The sequence below is a fragment of the Acomys russatus genome, chromosome 14, assembly GCF_903995435.1.
Source record: "Acomys russatus chromosome 14, mAcoRus1.1, whole genome shotgun sequence".
In the NCBI taxonomy this organism is placed as follows: domain Eukaryota; kingdom Metazoa; phylum Chordata; class Mammalia; order Rodentia; family Muridae; genus Acomys; species Acomys russatus.
In genome coordinates, this window is record NC_067150.1 from 61,480,801 (window position 1) to 61,503,552 (window position 22,752).

General features: G+C 47.8%; 1 protein-coding gene across 1 annotated transcript in view; it reads left to right on the forward strand.

Moving 5' to 3' along the window:
• Myo1e (myosin IE) overlaps positions 1-22,752 on the forward strand; it is a 196,209-nt gene that overhangs the window by 78,732 nt on the left and 94,725 nt on the right. Inside the window, 3 exon segments of the mRNA XM_051156748.1 lie at positions 3,986-4,129; positions 15,425-15,514; positions 19,523-19,617. Of these exon segments, the coding sequence (XP_051012705.1) occupies positions 3,986-4,129; positions 15,425-15,514; positions 19,523-19,617 (329 nt within the window).

The window sequence follows — 22,752 nt, forward strand, 5'->3', positions numbered from 1 at the left end:
TGCCTTCCCCTCTGACCCACTGGAGATAGCATGGGGAGCCCTGCTCTTGTGAGGCTGTTGGGAATGCAAGTGAACTAACTCCACAGGGACAGTCCCCAAGCCCTTCAATGGCATGGGATTCTGACAAGTCACGGGTTGAAAAATCTCCTAAACTGAAATGCTTGAATACAGCTTGGCTCAGGCATGGAGTGTTACTCTGCTGGGCCAGAGTGTGTGTGACTCTGTGTGTGTGTGTGAGTGTGTGTGTGTGTGTATGTGTGTGTCTGTGTATGTCTGCATGTGTGTGTGTGTGTATCTGTGTCTATGTGTGTGTGTGTCTGTGTATGTCTGCGTGTGTGTCTATGTGTGTGTGTGTGTGTGTGTATCTGTGTGTGTGTCTGCGTATGTCTGCATGTGTGTGTGTGTGTATCTGTGTCTATGTGTGTGTGTGTCTGTGTATGTCTGCATGTGTGTGTGTGTGTGTATGTGTGTGTGTGTGTGTGTGTGTGTGTGTGTGTGTTGGAGTGTTCACCCTTCTGAGGGTGGAGCTGCTTAGAGCTGTGGCTCTTTGCATACTACTAGCAAGTCTGGGAAAAGACAGGAGTTGGAAGAGTAATTTTCCTGACTGTATCATTTTAGTACCACCGTAAAAGAGAACAAACAAAACAAATATCACACCACAAACACCGTAAGCTGCCTTTACTTGTGGCAACCACTCAGTCATACTCTTGGTTCATGGTCCAGAGAGAAGTCTGGAAAAGCTTGGCTGGTGGAGTGCTTGGCTAGCAGGCAGGGAGCTCCGGGTTCGATCCCCAGCACTGCAGAAACCAGGCACTCATGCGTATCATCCCAGGACTCAGGCGGTGGGGGCAAGAGGGTCAGAAGTTCAAGGTCATCCTCAGCTACATATCGAATTTGAGACCAGATCAACAACTTTTAATATGAATATATGGGACAAGGGTACACAGACGCCTCAGCAGGGCGCACTACGTTTCTGGAGAGTGAGTGATGTCAGCAGGAACAGCCAGTCTCTGAGGCGGCAGGCAGGACTGTGAGGTGGTGAGGAGCCAGGACTGCCCACATGACGCGGGTTACCGTGAGGATCTGCACAAGCACACATTACTGGGGCACCAGCCCCCTTCCCCTGTCCCTTGTTCTTTGTAGACATGGACTAACCACTTATCGATGGCTTTCTGTTTCCTCAGTTATGTTTTTTTTTTTTTTAAAGGAAAATAACATTTCTGGCCTTTTGTGTGTGGGGAGTGGTGGCCAGAAAGCCAGGGAAGGCGTGCTCTGGGCTCTGTGTGGCTGGAAGTCGGCCATGGGCGTACGGTGGGAGTCCTGTGAGTCAGGCTGTGGGCAGCGCCTTTCCTCTCCCTCTGCTTGCCACAGAGGAAGGGGGAGTGGTGGCATCTGAGGTAATTTTGCAGAATTGATGTTGTCTGTGGTTCTGGGAAAGCCAAGTATATCGTATAGGCAGTTTCTCTCCACTAGACAGCATGGGTGGCAAACCTTCCAGAACCTTTCCACAGCTTGAACCCCTGGCGTGTGGAACGCCTTCCTCAGTGGTGGTGGCTTTCCTCTTGCCTGGGTCCTGAGGATTGCTCTTCCCTCTGAGCCTTTTAGACGTCACTTTTAGCAAGGGCAGCTGTGTCCTCCTTAGACAAAACAAAGCAACTTCCTAGATTTTCCCTGTGAAAGTGGATATGGCTTCGACCTTGTTTCTTCCCACCTCTCCGGTCTCTCACAGAGCCTCTACTTTTGTTTCCTTGTGCTAATTTCAGCAGGCCTTTCCTGGATACCCTTGTCCGCTTTGTTGAAACTCCCCCAAGTCATGAGCTTACCCAGTGGGGGACAGGACTGAGCTGTCCATGGCCCATCACGTTGGCACATGGCACCTCCGTGAAGACACATGAAGGGTTGACAGCAAACAACAAAACTCCAGACTCTTGTCAGGAGTACACATATATTCAAGTTTCTTTCCTTTTATTTTTTCTGTTTGTCTGTAGATCCCCCCGCCAAAGGGTATATATGAGAACAAATGTCTTTCTTCTAATTTCTCTGGAAAATTCAAACCTTTGAGATCTACTTCAAAGGTCATCACATTAGCATGTCATAGTGTAAAGGGTCCAGGCCCTACTCCTCATGCATTTTGTATGTTTATTTTGTATGTTATTTATTATTATTATTATTATTTGACACAGAGCCTTGCTATATATCCTAGACATGCCTGAGCCTTGCAGTCCTCCTCCCTCAGCCCCTTGAGTGCTGCAGTGACAGGGATGGACTGTCACTGATAATGAGAATCTCTGTCCGTCACCGCTGGGTGTCCCTCAGTGGACTGTGAGACCCCAAATGCAGCCAGCTAAGGTGCTTCCTCCCCTCAACCCCGAGACATGCTGAATGCATGGGCGTCCACTATGGGAATGCCAGGTGAGAGGGAGCCCTGCAGCCCAGAGCTTCCAGACGCCTCCCCTACAGCAAAGCTAAATATCCTCAATGTAGCGCAAGGCCAAGGTCTCCCTGCTTCAAGGAATGAGCCTAGGAGGAGAGGAGGTCGCACCAAGCACTGCATGTCTGTGATCGTGGAGAACGGCCTGGCTAGTGTAGTGTGGACAGACATCCAGTTTGGCGTATCTTACGAATGTGGATGGCCAGTGTGAGTGGCCAGCCACAAGTTTCTGAAGGGAAACCAATCCAGATGACATGAGAAGATGGCAGTGTGACCTAACGGTAGGTGATGCACATTCTCCTCACTTCCGGGTTCATCTCTAAACTTTGCAATGTTAAGTTTCTGTTTAATTCTTATTTCACTGAAAAGTTGAAGAAATAGATTTCCATGTTGAGCACTGTGGACGGTCCTCCATGTTGGGCACTGTGGAGAGTCCTCCATGTTGGACACTATGGACAGTCCTCCATGTTGGGCACTGCGGACGGTCCTCCATGTTGGGCACTGTGGACGGTCCTCCATGTTGGGCACTGTGGACGGTCCTCCATGTTGGGCACTGTAGAGAGTCCTCCATGTTGGGCACTGTAGATAGTCCTCCATGTTGGGCACTGCGGACGGTCCTCCATGTTGGGCACTGTAGAGAGTCCTCCATGTTGGGCACTGTGGACAGTCCTCCATGTTGGGCACTGTGGACAGTCCTCCATGTTGGGCACTGTGGATGGTCCTCCATGTTGGGCACTGTGGATAGTCCTCCATGTTGGGCACTGTGGACAGTCCTCCATGTTGGGCACTGTAGATAGTCCTCCATGCTGAGCACTGCAGATGGCCCTCCATGTTGGACTCTGTAGCTGGACCTCCATGTTAGACATTGTATTCCTGGTCTCTTCAATGCTTTGCCAATGTGTGCTGCTTCATGTAATTCTCACAGCCACTCTGTAAAGTGCGTCTCGATTCTCTCATCTTACAAATGAGTAAAACGATCTAGGGGTGTGGCTCAGCTGGTAGAGTACTTGCCTAGCATGCATAAAGCCCTGGGTCTGATCCCTGTCGTATGCATAAACCAGGTATGTTGGTGTGATGCCTATAATCTCAACACTAGCAAGGCAGAGGCAGGAGGATCAAACGAAGTCGTCGTTGGCTACAAACTGAGTTCACATTATCCTGGGCTACACGAGACCCTGACTCAAATTAACAAATAAGCAAAAAGTACTGTTTCAGCAGTACATTGGAGCAGGGTAATTTTTCCCCTCTTCTTTACAGGTGGCAAGGGTGGAACTTGAAATCTTTGTTGTGCTTTATGATGCATTTATTTGGGAAATACATATATTAAAGTATATACGTGTGTATGTTTGTGTGTGTGTGTTTGTGTCTGTATGTGTGTGTGTATCTGTGTGTTTGTATGTGTGTCTGTGTGTTTGTGTGTGTGTCTGTGTGTGTATGTGTTTGTGTGTATGTCTGTGTGTGTCTGTGTGTATGTGTGCGTTTGTGTGTTGTGTGCATTACAACACTCCGGGAGAACATGAGCTGCCCTAACCCATTGTGTGCTTTCGTCTCCAGGGCAGCAAAGGCGCCTACCGGTACCACTGGCAGAGTCACAATGTCAAGCAGAGCGGCGTGGACGACATGGTGCTGCTATCCAAGATCACAGAGAGCTCCATCGTAGAGAATCTGAAGAAGAGATACATGGACGACTACATCTTTGTATCCTTTGTCCTGGGCACACCTTCCCGACACGACTGTCTCACAGTGATGGAGCTCTCTGTCCATGATCCACACCTCCAAAAATCAGAGCCGATACCATTGGCTCTCAGTGTTTTCACATTCAGACTGAGGGGCCTGGGCTTCCAAAGGCAAAGGTGACACTCGGGCATTTTCCTGGTGTTTCATGGAGTTGAAGTGCAGCTCCAGCCTAGTGTTCCTTCGGTTTACAGCAGTGTGCTTTCTGCCTGTCTGAGACCTCTGCCTGTCCTGGGCAAAGTCCTGCTCTGTGCTCTGTGGGTGTCCAGACTGTGAAGGTTTAAGATCACCTCATGAAGAGAAAAGCCACCTCCTCAGGTTTTCTGAACGGCACAGCAGTAAAATTGTCGCCCGAATTAGTCACTGCTGTGAAAGGCTGTACAGCACGGTGCTCAAAGCTGATGGTGATGGTCCAGCATCTAGGAAATATGGGTGCTTTATGATGTAACATGCGTCTTAGGTTTCACCCAGAATGCCTGGGAAAGTTTTCTCACACGAGGCTTCTTTTTATTATTTACAATGCTTACTTTACTGTTATAATCCCCCAAACCTAGACAGCCATACTTTTGCATGCCACCTTTGCTGCCTGCCCATCACTTGTGTGTTTAAGCGTTTAACTCGCTAGGTATTCAGATAGCAATGCCCATTACTTCAAGGCACTTGAACCATTACAATCAGTACTGTGCTGTTTTTTATTTATCTCAATTTTGACATATATATGTGTGTGTGTGTGTGCGTGCATGTGTGTGTATGTGTGTGTGTGTGTGTGTGTGTGTGTGTGTGTGTGTGTGTGTGTGTGTGTATACAGTCCAGATAATTATCTATGATAGCTCTGGTTTTGGTTTTTTAGTGAGTTAGCTTAATAAACGCGTAGTTAAGTAAAAGTAGCAGCAGGCACAGCGTTAGCAGAACATCTTCAGATCAGGCACTTGTGCCGCCAGAGACAACTAGAGTGGCCTGATGGAGAGAGCGCATCAAGCTGAGCAGCAACAACACCCAGCAGACGGCAACAAGGGAAGTCACGTCAGGGCCGTCTACTGGAGCTCCAGACTGAGAGAGACACGCATGGAACAGACAGGGTGAGATTTCCGAGTTAAAAGCAGACTGTAACAGATAGATATAGTGTCAAATTGTGGGGCTTACAAGACCTCCAGCAGAAACCAGCTGGAGGAGCTGGAGGAGCTGGGGGAGCTGGGGCTGCCAGCCCGCAATTCCTGACCGAGTTTTCTCTCCGTGGATGAGTTTCCCATAGCTGAGCTTTCAGCTGAGTTTCTGCTGCAGATAGGTTCACATTATGGGCTAAACAATAATAAGGTTGGAAATAGTTTACTTTCTACTTTTTTTTTTTTTTTTTTTGTTTTTGTTTTGGGACAGGGTTTTTCTGTGTAGTCCCTGACTCACTTTTGTAGACCAGGCTGGCCTTGAACTCACAGCAATCTGCCTGCCTCTGCCTCCTGAGTGCTGGGATTAAAGGCGTGCGCCACCACGCCCAGCTTTTCTAGTTATTTTCAAGGGTAAAATGTTTTTAATATCTTTTGCTGCTTGCTGGTTTCCCTGATACCCCAAGCCCCCACCAAGCCCCTGACAGAGCTAGGAGTCCACCTAACCCAGGACAGACAGTTTTAGAAGATGCTTGACAGAAACCTGCTTGGGCTGGGGTTGGGGTCAGGGGTTGGGGGAGCTTCTCAGCTCAAACAGCACACGGCAAGCTGGCAATATAATGCGCTCTACAATATTATGTTATTGTCAAGTTAGAATAGACAGCATCCTCTTGAATTAGCAGTGACCAGCACATCTGTCCACTATCGTTTTTAAGCTGAAGTTTTCCTGGGACTCTCACACTATGGCCGGCTCTGTTTCCCTTAGTGTAAGTGTATGGAAGAAGTTGTGTGCACTTTCAATTTCTCCAGCCACACAAACTGGAGTCTGTTTATTTCATCCGGATGTAGCACCATGAACAAATGTTCCGTGCCAGACCCCAGGGCGGGGTCAGGGGGAGTGGGGGGGGGGCACATGGAGACTCATAGATAGGCTTGGCAGGGCCTGGGTGTAGGTGGTAGGGCTGCACTGCCCAGCGCCTACCAGCTGAGCGCTGGACATGGCTTTAACTGGGAGATCACAATGAAGGCTTTGTTTTTGCATTATTTACAGAGAAATGGGATTTTTGTTTGTTTGTTTGTTTGCCTGTTTGCCGTGTGTGTGTGTGTGTGTGTGTGTGTGTGTGTGTGTGTGCTGGTGCATGCACCCTTATATATGCATATGGAGGCTACAGGAGAATGCTGGTGTCCACTATTGCTCTGTGTTTTGGTTTTTGGCTTGTTTTGTGTTGTTTTGAGACAGGCTTTTTATGTAGCCTTGGCTGTCCTGGACTTGCTCTGTAGACCAGGTTGGCCTCGAACTCACAGAGATCTGCCCTTGCGTGCTGGGATTACAGGTATGCGCCACTGTACCCAGCGTCTCTCAAGGAGCTCCTGCTGTGCACCTGTCTCTACCCTCCCAGCGCTGGGCTTGCAAGCATGTGCGGCCAGGCCTGCTTTAGTGTGTCTATGTACTGGGGATTTGACTCAGGTCATCTCGTTTTCACGGCAAGCATTACCACCTGCTGAGCTGTTTCCCTGTGCAGTAGAATGTGCCTTTTGATAGGCTGAGTGAGAGGAGACCCAGATAATGATGACAAGTCCCTGCTTGAAGTTTGCCCAACCTCAACCCAGACAGCTTGCTCCTCACTGGCTTGCTTGCTTGCCAGTCTCCAGAAGCTTCTCGCAGACAGACACCGTGACTTTTACACGAGGGGCTGCAGGGTTCCAAAGCCTTCTCAAGCGGCGCATATGATCCTTTAACATGACTTATGCAGTTCAGGCTAGCAAAGGGAAAGACACTAAAACCACTAGAAATCCCCACCCAGGGCGAGTTGTGCGTCTCTCAGCTTTGTCCCTCGTGCATATACACGTGTGCGCTTTCTTGCTATTTAACAGCAGGCTGGCAGCCCTTCTCAAGGATTTTTGGCTCTCCTCCTCCCCTGCCTTCCCCCCCCCCCCACTTCCTGCACAGTTCTTGGGATGCATTGTAGTAAGTGTTTGCTGAAAAACTTGTTGACTCTCAAGACTTTTAAAATTCAGACAGCAGGGTTTTTGTTTTGTTTTGTTTTAGTGATTCAACAGGGCAGAGAGTGGGGGCAGTGGATGCCTCTGAGTCAATAACTGACTAATGGTGTGTTCTCCCAAGGAAATGAGCTCCTTGACCGCTAATGCCTTCATGCTTTAGACATCTCCACCGACTCCACATAAATGTGCTTTCTTTTGGCAGGTGGGAGGGAGTCATCTTCAGCTCTGCGAAGGCCTGACGATGCACATGGGCCTTGGTAGCTGCCTCCCCATCTTTCCCCCTACTTAGTGATCACAGTCTCATTTACCACTCCTGTCTTCAGAGATAACCCATAGCAAAGCAGTCCTGTAAATACAAGATGGTTGCTTTGTGTCTTTCTTCTTTGTTTGGTATGCGTCTGTTATATTACACACACACACACACACACACACACACACACACACACACACAATCTTTTACCTCTCATGTCCATAATAACCAGCACTGTTTTGCATCGTGGGTCAGCATGAGGGCCAATCAGTGGCTAATGCACGCAAGCCAAGCACAGTTGCTTTGTTCTCCATTAGGAAACAAAACCCACTCAGAACACGCTGGTGTTGTCTGACCAATAAAGCCCTGCATTTTGGGCTAATTATCCAACCGAGAAAGGAAGGCTGAGTTTACCGTCCATTCACAAGAGACTGCTGCCACACTGCTTACAATGACTTTCTAAAGTGCGTGAGGGAAGAAAGTTCTGGAATTTAGAAAGAAAAGACCTGCAGTGGCACTCCGTTGTCTGTCCGTTCCAGCCGCTTGGCTGAGAATTCCCATGCGAAGCATTTCACACTCATCAGCCCCAACTGTCAACTTTTTTTTTCCCCTCAAAGGCCACGCGCAGACGTGCTTGGCATTTTTTAATCCTTCAATGAGGAGCTCGGGCTGTCCTGCCAGAGCAGGGATTGCAAGAGGCAGTGAGTTCATAGTCATTGAGAGTGAAGCTTGGCCCTTGGCAGATGGTTCACACAGAGGGGCCAGCGTGCTGGGTGAGACATTAGTTTTGTGACTGGAGCCAAGGGCTTGAGTTCTGGCTCAGCCCTTCTCCAAATATGTCACTTTGGACAGTGGCCTCCCTTGCATCACTTTCCAGGAATATATGAAGTGAGGGTGGCCTATCACTGCAGGCTGTCATCACACCCAAGGGCATAGTGCTCTTAGCTTTGCCTAATACTCAAAACAAAAGCAAATACAGTGTCTCAGTCCGGAGACTATCTCACTAGTGTGCACGAAGCCCTGGGTTCAATCCCCATCGCCACATAAGCCATGCACTGTACTACTCCCAGAGACGGAGGCCGGAAGATCAGCCCTTCAAGCTCATCCTCAGCTACACTGCAACTTTGAGGTTGGCCAGGAATATGGAAAACCTGTCACAGAAAATACTAAACAATGGGCCTGAGAGATGGCTCAGTGCTTTAGACCACCTGCGGCTTTCCTGGAGTATGAGCGTTCCTGGCACCCACACTAGGTGGCTCACTCACAACTGCCCGAAGCTCCAGCTCCTGGGAATCCAGTCCCCTCTCCTGGCCTTCAGGGACACCCTGTACATGCATACAAGCACACTTACACATAAGTAAAAGCAAAGCTTTAAAAGTGAAAAATAGCCAGGCATGGTGGTGCACATCTTTAATCCCAGCACTTGGGAGGCAAAGGCAGGCGGATCTCTGAGTTCGAGGCCAGCCTGGTCTACAAAGCGAGTCCAGGACAGCCAGGGATTTTTGTTACACAGAGAAACCCTGTCTTGGAAAAAAAAAAAAAAAAAAAAAAAGAAAGAAAGAAAGAAATAGAGAAACAAAAAAAAGTAAAAATAAATAAATTATTTTTAAAGTTAAAAAAATAAGACAAATAGGCAGAAGTGTATTACCGCTACATTCCCAAAAAGACTGTTTTACATCAGAAAGGAAATTGTCTGAATTCTGAAGCGTAATCTTTTATGCCAGATGAATTGAACTTGGTTGTTACACTCATTACTATTGTGGGAGGAGGAGCATAAAGGGTCAGAGGTCAGAGGACAACTTTGAGGAGTTCTTTCCTGCCACCTTTACATGGGTTTCAGGGATGAAACCCAGGTCATTAGGTGTGGTGGCGAGTGTCTGGACCCGCTGAGTCATCTTCGCCAGCCCTGAATTGAGCCTCATGAAAAATTCATTGTGTTGTTTTTTTTTTTTTTTTTTTCTCCCTCCCTCGTTTGTGCTGCAGGTTAATGAGCATTCACAGAAGCTTGGGCAAACATCTGGGAACCAATCGGCTAGAGATCTGCCTGGTCCCTCTTGCCTCTCATTGTCTCTCGTTAAAGGAGGTGCGCCTTCCCCCTGCCCCCTCCTTGTATACGTTATCATAGCTTCATATCTACCTGCAGTTTGGAAATTATCCGTAAGCCACACCTTCGCTGTGGAAGATTACGTGTGTACCGATAATGGGCCTGACAGTGTCCCCTGAGGCGCACCTGAATTATGTATTAGGTATGGCAGGGAGGTGCTGAGGGACAGACATCCTTGCAGCTCCACCCCCACCAGGGCCCCCCCCCCCCCCCCCCAGCTCTCTGGCTTTAAGCTCAGGTCTCTACAGACCTAGATAGATAGAAAAGATGAAATTGTTCCCACACACAATGAAGTCAGACTCCCAGTCGGAAGGAAGTGAGTTCGTTTCCTCAGAAGAACTTACTTCGGGCCAGTTCTGAGGCCGATAAACGTGTAGGCACTGAGAGTGGAACCAGGGCACGCCGACCACTGCAAACCAAGACCTTCTTTCTCATCAGTCTTACCAAGTACTGATGCTCTTGGCGACCCCGATGGGCAACGTGGGGGAGAAGCTACGGGGTCTCCTTCATTCTTACCCAAGGGCAGTCTGACAGAGGTTGCTTACAGAACACCCTGAAACAACTGTGGCTCCACTTGCAGCCCATACTCACCTGCATTCTATTTATTAGGTAGCTGAGGGCTTGGGGGGAAAGGGAGGGTGCTGCCTCTGGCCCCCATCTTCAGGGAGACCCTTTGTTCTCCTGTGGCCCTGACCAGTTTGTCCAGGAGGAAGTGGCATCCGCAGGGTTTCCTTTGCTGTGAAGGGAAGAGCTCTGTCCTCCGTAAAGGATCATGTTTGGTTTTTTTTCCCCCAGAGTAGACATCTTGCAGCCTTCAGTTTGGTCTTACCCTAGGCATCACTGTAGACACTGAGCAGGAGAATCCAGAAGAATCCAGACAGAACAGCTCCCTTGAGTTTTGGTTATTACATCCCTACCAAATCTTTAAAAAAGAAAAGCCTACTAAGATAGATTCTATTTTGCATATCTGTATTTTAATTTATGTGTATGGGCATTTTGCCTGCATGTATGTGGACCGCCTGTATGGCTGGTACCTGAGCTGGGGCTTGAATCCCAGGAACTGGAGTTACAGACAGTTGTGAACTGCAGTGTGGGTGCTGGGAATTAAACCCAGGTCCTCTGGAAGAGCAGCCAGTGCTCTCAATTGCCAGGCCATCTCTCCAGCCGCCTAAGATGGGTTTGGAGTAGACAAAGCCTCCTGGTTCTAAGTCAGACGAGGCGCAGAGCATCCAATCTCCTGCACGAATCCTTGCACCGATAATGTAAGATTGATCCGTAAACGAAACAGGGAGAGGCCAGTTGGAGCTCAACCTCGACCAAACACGTAACCTTTCAGCGCAAGCGTGTCCCAAGCATTGCTCTAGGCATACTTGTAATTGCCTCCTCCTTGGTGTCCAAATTTAATGAGGTAGTTGGTATTCTTATTTACTGAATCTGACAAGTCAGCTAGCAGTGGCAGCGACAGCACTTGCTGGTTATAGAAAGAGGATGGATGATCATGGCACTCCTCTCACCCACCCAACAGAGTCTAGCCCAGGCTACCTCCAGCTCCCGAGGTAGCAGAGGATAACCTTGAACTTCTGACTCTATCTTTGCTTCCCGAATGCTGAGATCTCAGGCATGTACCGTGCACCTGTTTCACATGGGTGCTAGGAACAGAACCCGAGATTTAATGTTGCTAGGCAACTGTTCCTCCAACCAAACCGTATTCCTAGCCTCCTGTTCCCTACTGATCAGGAGTGTGTCGTCTGCAGCCAGCCTGCCTGGATGCGGAGGTCGATCTGCCACTTCCTGGCCTGTGTCTTTGAGCAGATTTTAAGTTTTCTTTTCCTATAGCAACAGAGGCTTAACAAGAGCAACAGGACTACAAGCTGGGATGTCATTCAGTGGCAAGAGCTTGCCTAACTGGAATCATGGGATTGTTGTCTATGCACCACGTAATGTGTCCGTGTTCATTCAGTTTTGTCACCAATTACAAAGTGCTGGCAACAGTGTCATAGACATCTCTCATCTCTTAAGCAATTAAGATTATGTAATTTTTAAAAATGCTATGTCACTTCCCTTTCTCTACTATTAATTTCATCTTTATTTCCCAGCTTGGAAGGTGTTTCTGCTTAGTGACAAGTGAAGTAAGAAAGCAATGGAGCCATTCTGCACTCGTGTGTGTGTGTGTGTATGTGTGTGTGTGTGTAAATTATATGACATTTCCACTAATTTCACATCTCATCAAAGGCCAAAATTGTCACCTGCATTATGATTTCAGAGATACCAATGTATCTTAACAGTGTGAGCTGATGGGATGGCATCTAGGTGCTGATTACTGTTCATTGATTATTTCATTTATTTCCGTAGCAAGGCCGCTAATTAAGTAGGCCTTGGTTTATCTCCATCACCCATTAACCACAGTTTAGAGATATAATGTTCTGTGCAGCCTGGAGAATCATCTACGATAGCTGTGCTGTCAGGTTTGAGTGAGTGAATTTATTAAGTATGTAGCAAGTAAGAGTAAATAGTGAGGGGGAGTAGATGGATGGATAGATACATAGATAGATAGATGGATGGATGGATGGATAGATGGATGGATAGATAGATAGATGGATGGATGGATAGATGGATAGATGGATGGATAGATAGATGGATGGATGGATAGATAGATAGATGGATAAATGGATGGATAGATAGATGGATGGATGGATAGATAGATAGATGGATAAATGGATGGATAGCTGATGGCTGGCTCGCTAGCTCGCTCGACTATGGACTGGCTGGATGATGCTCGCCTGGCTGGGATGGATGAGCTAGGCTATCGCTGGATGGATCCTAGCTGGCTGGGCTATAGCTGGATGATCTCGCTCGCTAGCTCGCTAGCTCGCTAGCTCGCTCGCTGTTCCCTCGCTCGCTGTTTCGATCGCTAGCTCTCCGCCCCCAGCCAGCCCGCCCTGGTGGACATCATCAAATCAGGTACTCAGTACATCCAGCAGAAATTAGGTGGGGAAACCCTCATTAAAGCAGTCAGCTGGAGTTCTTGATTGAGAGACTCACAGGCAGGGTGGAGTGTCACCTGGGTGAAGGGTCCAATTAAAAGAACAAACAGCAGCAGACAGAGATGGCATCATCAAATCAGGAATATATAAATGTATATGTAAAAAAAATATTTAAAAAAAAAAAAAAACCTGACTGGGGAAGGTGAGGTCCCCAGCTGAGCCTCCTTTCCATGGCTGAACATCCGGCTTCCCTTCCCACGAGAGGCGTTTTTATATCAACAGTGACCTCTGTTGGAAATTATTTATCTGCTGGCTGTCCTCAGTGGCACAGTGAGTTTACTCTTGGGCTGTCCTGTTCTTCTTGCCCTTGTCACACATGGGTACCAACCCATTCTCAGCCATGGGGTCTTAGAAGATACTTGGCATAAGCATGGTTGTGTCAGAAGTCAGGAAAGGGAATCCAGAGCTCAAACAACACAGGACAACTTACCAGTACAATGCTCCAGGTGAGAGCAGGACAGGGCTGAGGGAGCGAACCTCTCTGAGCTTGTGTTAGATCCCAATTATAGAAATCCCCACCCCCGGAGGAATTCTCACAGTTTTATATCTTTTTCTACTCAAAACTGTTTGTAAATAAGTTTAATTTTACTGATTTATTTGTAAAAATGGAGATATTTCTAATCCAATGATTAGTTGAACAAATGTGAGTGAGGCATAGCTGTTCACGCTTGTAGATCCCGGTACTGGGGGGGGGGGGCTGCAGCAGGAAAATCACATGAATCCAAAAGATGGAGGAAAACAGCCTAAAAACATAGCAAGAGACACTGCCTCCAAAACAAGAAAAACAACAGAAACCCAATGGAGTGAGACAGGAAGGGCGTCTCTTCTTCTCCTCCTCCTCCTCTTCCTCCTCCTCCTCCTCCTCCTCCTTCTTCATGATTTTCTTTTCTCAGGGGGGACAAGACATTTGTTTTCTTTGTTCCCAGCGTCTAAAAGTGCCTCATGTGCTGTAAACAAACAACAAAAACTAGTTGATTGTTGAATGATTAAAGGGATTGGGCAATCTAATAACACGTCCCTTGCTTGGATGCGTTGAAAGGTATAAAACTGGGCTGGGAAGATAGTCCAGTGGACAAGAGTGCATGCTGTGCAAGTGTGAGGACCTGAGTTCAAATCCCCTATAGAATCTGTGAGAAAAGCTGGCTGTGGCTGTGCATGGTTGTAACATCTGTGCTGTGTAGGGCAAAGACAGAAGGATCACAGGGGTTCGCTGCCTGCCAGCCTGGCCCAGCTGCAGTTAGAGATCCTGTCTCAAGGGAATAGACAGAAAGTGGTGGAGGAAGACGCCCAGCATCCAAATCTGGCTTCCTCACATGCACAGGTCACAGGTACACACACTCTCACGAAACCATTACTACACGCATACATCATACACCTTCCATACACACACACACACACACACACACACACACACACACACTTTTCTTTAATTAAAAACCACCTCAAAGCCAGGCACAGTGCTGCACGCCTTTAATCCCAGCACTCGGGAGGCAGAGGCAGGTGGATCTCTGTGAGTTCGAGGCCAGCCTGGTCTACAAAGTGAGTCCAGGTCAGCCAGGGCTACACAGAGAAGCCCTGTCTCAAAAAGCCAAAATAATAATAATAATAAGAAGAAAAACAAAAACAAAAACAAAACAAAAAAATCAAACCACTTCAAACACACATACATAGTGAGACTTTTAGGGAGACTGAGGCGATGGCTCAGTGAATGAAAGTGTTTGCTAAGTTTGATGGCCTGACTTCAATTCCTGGAACCTACTTAAAAAGCTGAATGCAGCCAGGCGGGCGGTAGCACACTACCCAGCACGCAGGAGGCAGAAGCAGGAGGATCTCTGTGAGTTCAAGGCTACAGAGCTGGGCTCAGGACAGCCAGAGCATCACAGAGAAACCCTGCCTCAAAAAAAGACAAAACCAGCTGGATGCAGATATAATGCCAGCAGAGCAGACGCCACCAGAGAGACCCCGCCTCACCAAGGTGGTGGTGGGGAAGGCCCAGCTCCAGAAAGGTGTCCTCTGGCTCCACACAAATGCTATGGACCCGTCCCACTCCAGATATATATTTTTTTCTTTTCTTTTTTTTTTTTCAGTTATAAAGAAAAGCTTAAATCCAGCACATGCTTCCTCTCGAAGAAGCCTGAGTCCCCAGACAGTACCCTTCTAAGCCTCCTCGCTGGTTTCTTCTCAGACAGTAACCCTCTAAGCCTCCCTGTATGAGATCACTGTTTTCTTCTCAGAATGTGAGTCCCTAAACACAAATGAGGTGACGAGAACTTTGAGAACTAGAGCCCTCGGTAGGATGTTGGCTCCTCTCATTTCCTCTTAAGCTTCAGTTTGTTAAATGGGGGAAACACAAACGCATGGGTCATCGACTCCAGAGGCACAAATTCCCAGAGAAATAGCACACCCCATTTCAGTACCGGGGTGCTAACTGCCTCGGCTGTGCCACACGCGGTTCTAGTCTATGTGCATTGGTTCCCAGCTCTGTGTGTGTGTGTGTGTGTGCGCGCGCGCGCTTCAGTTTGTGTAGGATAACAATCCTTTTTGCAGCATCTTCATCACGAACCCCATCACTGTTCATGGGGAGAAGTGAGCCCTGAGAGAAGTGGGTAACAGCCTTTGCCTTTGTGGTGTTTATAAGGTATGCACGGTGCCTTTTCACTCAGCAGCTTGCTGCATGCTCGGTAACATCTGTTTACTGACTTTGAAAGACATGTTTTGTGTAGATGAACAATGGACCTTAACCAGGTTGAAATTCAGACGTACATAGGGTCCGTGTTAATCTCCGTCAATCCCTTCAAGCAGATGCCATATTTTGGAGAAAAGGAAATTGAAATGTACCAAGGAGCGGTAAGTTTATTTACTCACTAAGCTGCGGTGGTGTTTGGGCGATTTTTAATCATTTCCAGATAGTTCCTCTTGGAGTTAGCAATACATTTGTTATTTTCCTATGAATTACTTATTGGGGAAGGTCGAGTAAGTGGCATTATTTGATTTGCTTTAAATCAGATGCTGATCTTTAGCTTGTAGCCCTGAGAAGAGTATAGACTACCTGATGTGTGGGTTCATTTACATATAGGCTGTAGGGTGGGGGTGGGGTGGGGTGGGGTGGGGCTGGGGTGAGGCGAGGGTGGGGGTGGGGGTGGGATGGGGCGTGGCGGGGGTGGGCGAGAGTGGGGGTGGGATGGGGCGGGGTGGGGCAAGGATGGGGGTGGGGCAGGGTGGAGTGGGGGGGGCGGGGATCTTCTGGCTTCCACATGCGCTTCAAATAAGTAATAAAAAGAAGCTCACTGGGACCCCGTGAGACGTGTCACAAGCACAGGGACCTGAGTTCGCTTCCCAGGTCAGGGTGCAGTTCACACCAGTGTATGAGGAGGTGCCCATAGGAGGGGCCCTTGGCTCAGGGGCCAGTCTAGCCTAGAGTGATGTGCTTCAGGCCAATGATAGGCCATATACCAAAGGAGTAGAACTCCATTCTTGAGGGTAACAATCAAAGTCGTCCTCTGTCCTCCACACGAAAGCATGAACACATATATACATGAGCGCTCTCTCTCTCTCTCTCTCTCTCTCTCTCTCTCTCTCTCTCTCTCTTTCTGTCTCTCTCTCAAAAAATGAAAGCAACAAAAACCAGCCTGGCAGTGGTGACACATGCCTTTCATCTGAGCAGAGGCAGGCGGATCTCTGTGAGTTCGAAGCCAGCCTGGTCTACAAAGTGAGTCCAGGACAGCTAAGGCTACACAGAGAAACCCTATCCACAAACAAACAAACAAAACCAGTCATAGGTAAAAATAAATGATAGGCTAGGAACTTTGAATATTATCACCCTCTGTAAGCTTTAGCCATGGCTTGAAAACGAATCTTTCTTTATTTACTTCGTTAACTAATGTGAGTGCAGTCTGTTCAAACCCATGCCATAGTCATTTGGCCTGTGGATGTAAAACCAGCACTCCTGCCCGAGGTACCTCACGCCACAGTCCGTCAGCGCCTCGGCCCTAGACCTCTGCCTCTTCCTCCTTCCCTCTCTCCTTCACAGCCCGAGGGCTTTATTCATCCTAGCCCCCGGACGCCAAACAAAAGCCCACACAAATCCATCAGTTGAAGTGGAAGGCAATTTACCCAGAGCAAGTGTGTACCCCACTGTAGCCGGATGAATGCTGCTGGTAGCCGGAGCCCAAGGAGGCTGCCACGAGAGATTTCTTTGATAACGCTGCTTTCATCAGAGCCAGCACAAGGACACACTGTCAGCAGAGTTCTGGGACTTGTCTTGGTACCCAAATCCACAATCCTGGGGCAGCTGGCATGGAGCTGGCCTGACACTCCCAGTGACAGCAAGGCCACATAGCACGAAGAGCTGAGACAGAGGCAAGTGCGCACACACACACACACACACATACACACACACACACACACCCACACACACACCTCTGTTTTGTTCTAGTTCTCTGAAAGGCCACTGTGTGCAGCCCTCTTTATATTGTGTTTTCAAGGGTTCTTTGGGGGGAAAAAACAGTTCTCTGTATAGAAATGTCATAGGTTTTTGTGGTTGTTGTTGTTTTAATTTTTATTTTCAGCTGGGTAATAGCACACGCCTTTAATCCCAACACTCGGAAGGCAGAGGCAGGGGGATCTCTGTAAGTTAGAGGCCAACCTGGTCTACAGAGTGAGTTCCAGAACAGCCAACGCTACACAGAGAAACCCTGTCTCAAAGAAAACAAACAAAACATATTTTCGTTGCTCATGGCAGCACTGTTATGCAATTGGTTTTTTTACTGAGTATTACGTATCGTATGTGCTTGAAACAATACTAAAACAGTCCATATGAATACTGTCATCACACTATCCACCCTATTTTACAGAGAAGGCAACTGCTGCCCAGGGAGTGGCAGCAGAGTCTGCTGAGCTAGGAGTTAAGCTTAGGTCTTAGCAACTTTGGGGGCCTTGGTTGAGAGATAGGAGAATCAAAGACAGTGGTTACTCAGTAATTCTCAGACACCCAACTCAGAGGCTTGGTGAAGTGGTAGGTGGGGAAACCCAGCTGAACATGCAGAATTCCAAAGACGGGGCTGGAGCTAGGTTGGCAGTTGCCTGGTATGCACAAAGTGCTGGATTTCACCCTTAACACTAAACATACCAGGCCTGAGATTCATGAGACCCTGTCTGAGGGGGAGATTAAAAAGTGTAGGCGGCCCTCAAGGACCAGTGGTACAGCTTTCATTAAGCAGCTCTGGAGCCTTGGTGGGAAAGTCTTGTGTCCAGTCAGGGCCACATTGTCACGGTGAACACCCTGGCCAAAAGCAAGTTGTGGAGGAAAAGGCTTACTTGGTGTACGCCTACACTGTAGTCCACCACTGAAGGAAGTCAGGACAGGAACTCAAGCGGGGCAGGAACCTAGAGACAGGAGCTGATGCAGAGGCCATGGAGGGGTGCTGCCCAGTGGCTTGCTCCCCCTTGGCTTGCTCAGCCTGCTTTCTTATAGAGCCCAGGAATCCCTAGGCCAGGGATGGCCCCATTCACAACGGGCTGGGCCCTCCCACATCAATTACTAATAAAGAAAATGCCCTATAGGCTTGTCTGCAGGCCAATCTCACGGAGGCGTTCTTTGTTTTTTTTCAATTGGACTTCTCTCCTCTCAGATGACTCTAGCCTGTGTCAAGCTGACATAAAACTATCCAGCACAGTCTGCCTACTCAGTGCCCTCTGCTGCTCAGCGTTCCTTCCACTCCACCTCCTTCCCAATCTCCACCGTCTTTTCTTCTGTACAGTGTTCTACTTACCTGGATTTGTTATTGTTGTTGTTGTTTTGTTTTGGGTTTGGTTTTTTTGAGACAGGGCTTCTCTGTGTACCAGCCCTGGCTGTCCTAAATTCTGGGATTACAGGCACACGCATGCCACCGTGCCTGCCCTTTTAGTTAATTTGTGAGGGAGTGGTGAAAGTGGATTGCCCAGCAAATAAGTACATGGGGCTGATATCAGCTGACAGAATGACTCTGCTAGGCATGGAAGTGTAATTTGGTTGTTGGCCTTTTTTTTTTTCCCAGTTTTTGTTTTATGTGTGTATGGGCATCTGCCTGCATGTGTGTCTGGGCACCACCATGTGCATGCAGTGCCTGAAGAGGACAGTAGGGGGCATCAGACTGGTTGTCAAGTGCCTGCCATATGGGTGCTGGGAATCAAACCTAGGTCCTCTGGAAGAGTAGCCAGTGTTCTTAACCACTGAGCCATCTCTCCAGTCCCTAGGTTTAAATCTGTACATAGCTGAAAACTTTTTCCACACGCCTAGGGGACTCTTATTGTAGTGCACCAGCTCCAACCCTCCCCTTTTATAAAAGAAACAAACTAGCCGAACCAGTTTACCCTGCCAGGAACCATGCCTCTTGCCATCTTCTTGTGGAAAACTTGTATGTTTTCCAACTCATTCATGGATATACCTCTTAATCCTCAGTGAGATCCGAGGGTGGCACTTGTTGCTTAGAGAAGGAAAATCCTGTGGGCATTGAGATTCCGGTCACAGTGAGCCCCAGGGTCATGGTGGGCCCTTTTCGAACAGTTGCCAAGTGTCTGCAGGACTTGGGGGCAGGATGTCCTAGCGGAGGCCCGCCTGGGTAGAAGGGTGGTGTGCCCCGGTCGTGTCTGAAGGCTGAGTCACAGGCATGCCTATGGATGACGTCCTTCCAGACTCTACCTTCCCGTCCCCAGGGTGTAACAGGCCATAACCGAGGACCTTTTTATGAATCATTAAATCACGAAACCTTTGCCTTCAAACTCTTAGACGCTGGAGCTGTGCACCATGATGTCATCCCATCAGCTCCACGCAAAGAAACTCAACTGTGGTTTTGGTTTCTGGTTTTGCTTTTCTAGGCACAGTATGAGAACCCGCCTCATATCTATGCCCTTGCTGACAGTATGTACAGAAACATGCTCATCGACAGAGAGAACCAGTGCGTCATCATCAGGTAGGACGTGGCCCAGGTCCCAGCCTCCAGCCCTAGAGCTGATGTTCTCAGCCACCCCTGATGTCCGAGGCCACCTCAGCATGTCTGAGGGGCCAACAAGAGCTGCTTGGTTTACTTTATAGTTGTGTCGTGTCCTGACTCTCTCACCCTCACCCCCACCCCACCCCATCAATGCCAGATCATAAACACTTTCGGGGAGGAGCTCCCGAGACCCCACCCCTCCCGAGACCCCACCTCTCCCAAGGCCCCACCCCTCTTTGAGTCAGTAATTGGTTGTTGGGGAAGGGGAGGCATTTCCTTCAATGGTGGAGACATGGTAAGTTGCCCAGGTCTCTACAAATCCACAACCGTAATGGAGCTCATCCAGTCACTAAAAAAAAGAAACAAACAAATAAGCAACATGAAAGAAGAAGAGAAGGTATTGGGGGCAGAAAATGACATCACCAGGAGTAAAAGGGTGAGCTGGCTAGTTTGTATCCGTTTGACAAACTTTGCAAGGATTCAGGAGATGGAAGGCAGGCCCCTGCTGTATGTACTTTGCTGACTAAGCCCTCTTCCTCAGCTCAAAATAATTTGCATCACACCTTAAAAATAAATCTTTCTGGTTTGGGAGCCTGTGCTCAGCATGCCCACGACTCTAGGTTTGGTTCCCAGAATTGCTGCACAAAAACAAAAACAAAACAAAACAACAACAAAAAAAACCACGCTTGTTTTATCTGGTCTGCTCCATATTCCAATGCCGAGCCTGAGTGACACATTCTTTTCTGCAGCTGGTTTGTTAGCATTTCGAAGGCAAACAAAGCGCACGCATGGCCCCTGGTTGCCGTGTCTCTCAAGTCTCCTGGTCGCTAAGCAATCTCCTTCGTCCTGTTTTTCTTGGTATTCATTAATTAAAGAGGTGGCTGCAGGCCCTTCCATGCTTCGGGCTGACTGCGCCCCTCCACGATGCCGGCGCCTCCCACCGCGCCCTTTATTTCCTGCTGCCATAGTTACTTGTCTCCCTCCTGTGACAAAATACACGACAATAGCAACTTATGGGTTGTAATTTGGAAGTCACTTACATTGTAAACATAACAGTCAGGCGTCTGTTTTTATTTGAGGGTTAACCTTGGCTTGCAGTTTTAGGACACCAGTCCCTCATGGGCTCAAGAACATGAGGCGGCTGGTCACATTGCATCTGCTGTAGGGAGCGATGGCGCTGAGCTTGCTTTCTCTTTCTTATGTGGTCTAAGACCCTAGCCCATGGGACGGTGCACCCACAGTCAGGGCGGCTCTTCCTGGGTGACTCCAGGTCCTGCCAAGGTGACAGTGGGTGTTAGCAACCACATGTATAAGTTGATAGTGTGTCTTTGGAACACGGCCAAGGTGCAGAGTCAGTTATTGAAAAAACACCTGTTAACGCAATGAGCTTCACTCCTGTCTCTCTCTTCAGAATGTCAAGAGACCTATCCATCCTCCGAGTCTCATTCTCCCAGGACCATTCCTTAAAGTTATTTTCTCATTCGGTTGTTTCTCTCACATGTGATAGTTGGACACTTTTTTTTAAATTTCATCTTAAAATATAATCTTTATGGGGGGACCTAGATAAAGTGCCTACTCACTGCTGTTTCCTCTCACTATTTTGAGGTAATGAGCTGTTGCCCTGGCAACCTCTGAAGGTGGCAGGTATTTATTTTCAGTATCACTTCTAACTAGTGAATTTAAAGTAGCTTACCTGTTGACACTGCGCGTTAGCATTTCCGACAGTCGCCAGCGAGGGCCCCTTGTCATGGTCTCTGTGGCCTTGGCACATCGCAAGTCCTCTGGGATCTTTCCCTTGTCGCAAACGGCCCGAGCTCATGTTGTCCGCGTCTTCCTGAGACCTGGACTCAGGTCCCTTTCTCCAAGGCATCTTCATTCCATGGAACAGGACACAATGTTCAGACGCCACTGCTCTGGACAGCGGCTCTCGGTGTTTCTGTTCTCTGTGGTGGGTGAAGCTAAGGGGTTAACGATGAGGCGTGAGGCACTGCTGCAACTTCTAGCTTATGTTTAAGGCTGTGGAGGGTTGTTGGTTTTATTATTATTATTATTATTATTATTATTATTATTATTATTATTATTTTGTTTGAAGTCTACATTTGTGCACCATGTGTGCAGATTGTAGAAGTTTTAAGAAGATATCTTTGATTTTTAATATTTACTTGTCTCTCTTAAACTAAAAAATATTGGTCCTTGATGACATAGGCATAATTATTTACTTCATGCTGTATGCATTATATATATGTATATGCATATGCATATATACATACACATATGTATTTTAAATAATACCAATGTTATTATAACACCAACAATAATAATGCAATTGAATTCATTTTAACATTTCTTTTTGTCTCTTTGGTTTATATATCCAATATTTACAGCCAAAACTATTAGCTTTTAAGATTTGTTCATTTTTATCTTATGTGTGTATTTTGCCTACATGCATGTCTGTGTGCCATATGTATGTCTGATGCCCATGGAAGGCCAGAAGAGGGCATTGGATCCCTAGGGACTGGAGTTAGAGATGGTTCTGAGAAGCTGTGTGGGTGTTGGGACTAGAAGCCGACCCCTCTGCAAGAGCAGCCGGTTATCTTAACTGCCGAGCCATCTTCCCAGCACCCAAGTCAGCTAATGTAATATTTTTCTATGTCCTAAATGTGTCAAGGTGCTCTAGCGTTAGGGTCCTTTGCTCTCTTAATTTTAGTGGTTTAAGATTGTAAACATCGCGCTTACCATGGGCTTCTTTTGGCTTTTTTGAGGTGGGGTATCGCTGTGTAGCCTGCGCTGGCTCCAGCCCACGGGTCCCGCCACCTCCACTCGCGAGTGCTGGGATTACAGCTGCATGCATTACACTTGAGTTAAGATCTGAGGGTTTGGTTTTCTCTTACCACCCTCTAAAACACTTACACGGTGGCAAAATGAAAACAGTAAAGCAAGATAAAGAAGCTTTTTTTTTTTTTTTTTTTTTAAGGTAAATGCGTGTCCTCGGGGCTTCAGGACAAAGAGAAACTCGGTGACATTTTACCCTGTGTGTCTGGAGGAAGATTAAAATCTTTGTATTGCATGTCCCTGGGACACTGTATTGCATGTCTCTAGGTCACCATTATCCCA